Source organism: Vigna unguiculata, chromosome 3 (genome assembly GCF_037176805.1).
Source record: "Vigna unguiculata cultivar grain cowpea cultivar isolate G323 ecotype 2 chromosome 3, ASM3717680v1, whole genome shotgun sequence".
In the NCBI taxonomy this organism is placed as follows: Eukaryota; Viridiplantae; Streptophyta; class Magnoliopsida; order Fabales; family Fabaceae; genus Vigna; species Vigna unguiculata.
This window is the reverse complement of record NC_140794.1, coordinates 23,554,713-23,561,032: the sequence shown is the minus strand read 5'-3', so window position 1 is coordinate 23,561,032 and position 6,320 is coordinate 23,554,713. Positions and strand designations below refer to the sequence as shown.

Sequence of the window (6,320 nt, the reverse complement as noted above, 5' to 3'; positions counted from 1 at the left end):
AGCCCTCCATGGCTTTGATGGAATACATGATAATATGATGAAGGAAAGAAAATAAAAGAAAAGAGAGATGTGATGGATGACGGTGTCTGCCAAAACCAGAGAGTTTTCAGCTGTCTCAGTTGTAAATTGTAAAATTGTATCCCGCTTCTGCTCCCTTAAGTCTCTTTATATAGGCTTCCACTGGACTTTGGGCTTTATCTGTCAGTTGCTAAAATCTTTTATTTTTATTTAATTAATTAGCAACTTAATTCCTGTCCAATTTCCAATTCTGCCCCTCTCATTTAACCATATTTGCAGTTTTGACCAGTGTTGACTACTGACTTTGACCAGTTGACCAGAGTTGACCAGTTTGACTGTCCTATCAGATGCTGACACGTGGCGCAGAGTACTCTATCTCCAGAATTAGGGTTTGCTGCTCCTTCCTCCTTCCTTCCTTGGCTGCGCAGGTGCAATGACGGCGGCTGCTCCTCCTTCTCCAGCGACGAAGGCGCGGTGGTGGAGGTTTGTGGACGCCGCTGGTGCGTGAATGGTTCGCTTCTCGTCTCCGCTGTTACAGATTCATGAAGGCTGCCATGGCTGCCGGTGCAGGTGCGGTGGAAACTCGATGGAGGTGGCGCGACTGTGTTTCGCAGGTGCAGGCATGAATGAAGATGGTGGAGTTGTTGCTGCAGTGGTGGCGTGCGAAGCTCGATGGAGATGCGCTGGTTGCTCGCGCGTTGCAGAGGTGCAGTGGTGACGGAATTGCGACGAGCTGATGGTGTTGCGCGATGGTGCGTCGTGGTGCGGAAAAGACGGAGGCGGCACGGTGCTGTTGCGGTGGTGCAGATTCTGGCGAAGTGTTGCAGGTGGAGAGGCGTTGCTCCTGGTCTGCGGTGGCCATGGTGGTGCGCAAGTGGTTGCGCTGCGAACGGCGCGAGGGTGGCACTTCGCGGTGCAGATCTGGCTGCAATGGTGGTGCGCGGAACAAGCTTCGCGGAGGTTGTTGCTGTTCGTGGTGGCCGGAAGAGGTGCTACGATGGTGCGTGAAGGTTGCGGGAATGGAGGCTGCTATTTCCGGCGAGTTGCAGTGGTGGCCGGCGAGGAGATGGCGGCGGCGGCTGCCATGGTGGGTGGAAGGGAAATTAGGGTTAGGGTTTCATGTGTGAGATGGAGGAGATGATGACGTGGCAAGATCTGAGTGGTCAATTTGGTGAGTGAAGGATTATGACACGTGGCAGCTTATGGTTGGCTAATTTTAAAAGGTGGGGATTGCCACATGGCATGATCTGGTTGAGTGGAGTTTAAGTGGTAGGAGGGGTGCAACTTAGTGAAAACTGTGGGTGCAGAACAGGTTTTTGGTGGTCCACTTTAGAAGGAGTGTGCAAATAAAAACTGGGGGTGCATTTAGCTCCTGATTTATTCTTTTTCAGAATTTCTTGATTTTGGACTTATTTTGTAACTTTGAATATTTTAAAATCACACTATTAATTGACCAAAAATAAATTCCAGCTGCATTAACAAACGTTAGAATATCCAATAATATTTTATACAACTAAAATCAATTTTTACGCCACTTTTACCAAACTTACTCAATAAATCCAATAATCACAAATCCTAATTAAATCAATCTTTAAGCACAGAAAATTCAATTAAATCCCCAAATTTAAATATTAAATGAGGGCAAAAATTTGAACTCATCAAATTCCACACTACAACTAAAGATTCTGGATTTTGTGCACCTCGTATAAGATACCCAAATTGTCTTTGTGCTAATATCGGATTATAATTGACACAATATTTGGTTCCTATAAGAGGTACATTTGGGTACTCCCCATAATGTATGATATGTGATCTCTGCTGCCAAGACACCTCTCATTTGATCATTCCATTATGTAATTTAGCAAAAAAACATGCCCATTCTTGGGCTCCTTTAGCTGTTGGCTTGTAATTTGGATTGACATGAGAAGTAAACCACTTATATAATACTGGCAAGCAATATGACAACTTCTTCTTCTTAGATTCATAACACATATTCAAATTTCCATAAACATCAGCTAAAATTGTTGTGACTGGATTTTTTGCATTGATTTTATATGCTATGAAAACATTAATGGCTGAGAGATCAACAAAGTTATCGATGCTTGGGAAAATCATGATGCCATAAAGAATGAGCGCCAGTACATCCATGAAGGTTTCCCCCATATCTTTATCAGCCAATTGACGTAGATGCCCCTCTAGAAACCCTTGAGGAATGCCTTTGACGGTTCCCTTTGTAATCATTATGCCTTCTAACTTTGCACGGTGTATTTTCAAGATTCCTGCTAGTGTCAAAACAAATGTATTTTGCATTGTATGCTTGTAAGTAATCTTGCCTTCTAATGGTAGATCTAGAATATCCCCAAATTCCTCTATTGTCGACACTAATTGAAAATCCTTGAAGGTGAAGCACCGGAGTGGCGAATCATAGTATTGGACCAAAGCAGTAATAGTTGGAACCTGAGTATCATTCTTTAGAAGATTTAGTAAATTCCCATACTTCCTTCGAAAATTGTTCCTCTGGATAGCCTTCATCTTCCCCACCAAGTCTCGAAGATAAGTCAAGTTTCCTTCCTTTGCTCTAATTGACTGCTTCTTTTTTAGTGACTCTGAACCAGAATGCTCTCCAACTCCAGATTCCCTATTAATTTCCATTTCTTCTCCAAGGAAATGACACCACTTTATGATTTTCTACCTAGAATGAATACAATGAAAATGTACAACAAAAAGAAAAATTTACAGACTATATGAAGCTATGAATAATTTACATAACTTATTACAACCCAAAGAGAAAAACACAAAGAAAGAAATACAAATAAAAATAAAAGACAAAATAGGAATTATAGGAATACATATATCCCTTTGTGCCTTATAAGGTTTAAGCACGTCATAAGATTAAAGTAGGTATATGTGCTCACCAGGATAGTCTCCTATTTCCTAAGGATAAAAGGTCACTAGAGCTATAGCCCACTTCACGACATTTCTCACAACAATTGGTAAACAACACGATGTAAGAATATCAAATGAAACAAACAGACTCTAGCTAGGGTTCTCACAATGACCACTTGGGAAGTACATCCACTGTGGCACTGCTACACAATCCCCTTCTAATTCTAAGCTACTCAGACCTGGGTATAGGGTCGCACTCATGTCATGCACAAAATATAAGGTGAGTGTGTGAAGGGAGAAAAAAATGCAAACCTAAACCTTCACCTGCAAAAGAGATCCATACAAAAACATACTTTCTACCCTAAGGTTCAATATCCACAAATATGTCATACACCAACAAGAATATATAATATACATAAATCGAAAAAGGAAAAATAAAACATCTAAATTAAACACATTGCTTTCGCATATTCGATTAAATAGGCTTAACTCTCTGAAGTCCCCAGTGAAGTCGCCATCTGTCACAACCTAAATAGCGACATGACGACAAACTAAAAATAAATTCGTTTGGAAAAAGAGATTAGAAGTTGCCACCATAGTTTATTTTGGAAAACTATGGAAAACCATAAAAATAATATAAAGTCTGCAAAAACCAAATTTAGGGTCTGGGAGTCGGTTACGCATAGGGAAGGTATTAGCACCCGACAACGCCCGTCCACAGGTTAATTAAATTTGCAAAAGAGATGTATTTATTTTAAATATTTATTTTCCCTAAAAGTAAAAAATAAATTGAACAAAATATGTTTTAAGTGAAAGGACCCGACAAGGGTTAAAACCTTGGTCCTACGTATTCTCATTAAAAATGAGAAATCAGGCTTCGTAGTTCTTTATAAATTTGTTTAATTAACTAATTTAATTTTTGAAAGTTGTCCTTGACATATTTGAAAAGGAGTGTCATGCAACGTGAGCGGTCGATTAAACACAAAACACATTTTTTATAACTTATTTATCAAAAAAGAGTGTCCTGTGACGCGAGCGGCCGATTAGACACCAAATACATTTTTTTAATAATTTATTTATTGAAAAAAAAGAGTGTCATGTGACGCGAGCGGTCAATTAGACACTAAAAGATAAAATAAAGAAAATAACTTTAAATTTTATTTACCCTTATTTGTATCATTTTAATAAAATTACTTTAATTCTTATTTCAATTTTAAAATACATTTATTATTTTTGAAAATGATATGATTGAAATGTGAGATTTAATTAAAAAAGATAAATGAGAAAAAAAAACATACACGCAAGCATGGTGCATAAAGAGAAACGCGGGGTGCATAAAGTAAATACGGGGTGCATAAAGTAAAACGTGAAGTGCATAAAGTAAAACACAGGGTGCATAAAGTAAAACATGGGGTGCATTAAAGTAAATGCATCCTAGCCTAACAATAAAGTAAATGCATCCTAGCCTAACAAGAAATTAAAGGAGTGGGGTGTGTGCTTAGTGAAAACGCAGGTACATAAAGTAAGCTAAAACTTAATGTAAAAGGTGTGGGGTTATTACATTAGGGAGTGCATAAAGTAAATAAATAAACAGAATCCAAATTAAAAGCAGGGGTGCATAAACTGAAATATGAAGGTGCATGAAGAAAAAGAATTTGCTACCCTAATAAAAAAAACAGGGGTGGTATGCGAATGAATTGTGGTGGTGCGTGAAGAAAAAGAATATGCTACCTTAATAAAAAACAAGGGTGGTAAGCGAATGAATTGTGGTGGTGCGTGAAGAAAAAGAATTTGCTACCCTAATAAAAAACAGGGGTGGTACGCGAATGAATTGTGGTGATGCGTGAAGCAAAACTTAAACCTGCTAACCTTAATAAAAGAATAGGGGTGGTGCGCGAATGAACTATGGTGGTGCATGAAGAAAAAGATTAAAAACCCTAAAGCCATATAAAGAATGCAACATTTGAACTTCAACCCTTAAACTTCGTCTCCTTCCTTCCGCAAACGGCCACCACACAAACACCATAGTTGCCCCTGCTCGAGACCCACAACCAGACCACTAGCGACGAACGAACAACAATGACGACAACCCCTAATGTTGTCAACGATGTCACCAACGCCAACACCTTTTCACATTCATCACATCATCCTAGAATCCAACACTGGTTCAACCGTGACTCACCATTTCTCTTGCCGCGACCACCACAACAACGCCGATGACCATCGCGAACCAACACACTAGCATTATACACTACCAAAGTCGACATCAAAGTTGTCTCAAACACTGCAACACACTTTGAACGTAGCATCACCCGTCATGAACGGGTTTCACTCCTCTGCCAAGACTAAAACCCAAAGGTTTCCTCTCCAATACCTTTACTAAATTATTCCAAAATCAACCCTGGCTGCCCTGCGATTTCCCAGAATGACAATGTTCACTGCCAAATTCTTATTTGCTAACGGCAAATCCACTCCTTTCTATTTCTTTTCTATTTCATTGCTAATTAGTTTGCCATTGTAAAAAAAACAGAGAAGTGTTTTTGTGACATGAAATTCGTTTCAATTGAGTTTTTTTACCGGCATATAATCCACAACCAAGAGCCTCAACTCAGAACATCATACAACATTAAAAAAGGTTTGAAGATAGAAAAATGCATACCTATTTTGCAACTCTACTTTTTATTCCAAATGTTGTTGGTTTATCGATTGGTTCTTCTTTGTTGCAATTCCTAATTCAATGATTGAATGAAGATTGTTGCATAGCAGTGGTGCAAAAGGATGAAGAGGATGTTTGATGATGGATTAACGTGTGTGTGTGACCCTCCTGGTGCTTGTGCCAACTTAATTAGCAAATGGGGTGAGCAGCAATTGGAGGAAGTTGAGATAAACGAAAAAAAACTGTTCCCTCCAATCTTGCAAACAAATTTTATTTTCAATTTTAATTTTTAATTAGTGAATTTATTAATTAATTAAAAATGAAAATATATTTTTTATTATATAAAACACAAATTATTTTGCTCACTGCTTAGTGGCAATTGTGGAGGAAGTCATGTGTGAAGAGGTTGAGTCTGAAAATGATGAAGGTGATGTTGTAGACAAACTAGATGATAGTGAAGAAGAAAGTGTGGCAAATTATGATGTGGATTTAGGATGGACATTCAGCCACCTGTGAGAAATATTGGGCATGTTTTGGATTGGTGGAAAGTAATGAAACGAAATCCAAGCACAATGAAGACTAAAAAGGATGTTGGAGAAGGTTTATTTGTCACTAATGCTAAATTTGGTGTACATGACATAAGTGAGGAATACAATACTGATGAATTAGAGTCTGATGTTGATGGTTATGAGGGTGTTGTTCGTGATGGGCCTAAATTTTTCAAGTATAGAGCTGAAGATATGACTAAAGACTTCAAGTT

The 6,320-nt window shown here is 38.7% G+C and overlaps 1 protein-coding gene across 1 annotated transcript; it reads right to left on the bottom strand.

The window, feature by feature from the left end:
* Positions 1-1,851: 1,851 nt before the first annotated feature.
* LOC114175183 (uncharacterized) lies at positions 1,852-2,670 on the bottom strand. Its single transcript, XM_028059947.1, has one exon. The coding sequence runs from the start codon at positions 2,668-2,670 to the stop codon at positions 1,852-1,854; it is 819 nt and encodes a 272-aa protein (XP_027915748.1).
* Positions 2,671-6,320: the final 3,650 nt, after the last annotated feature.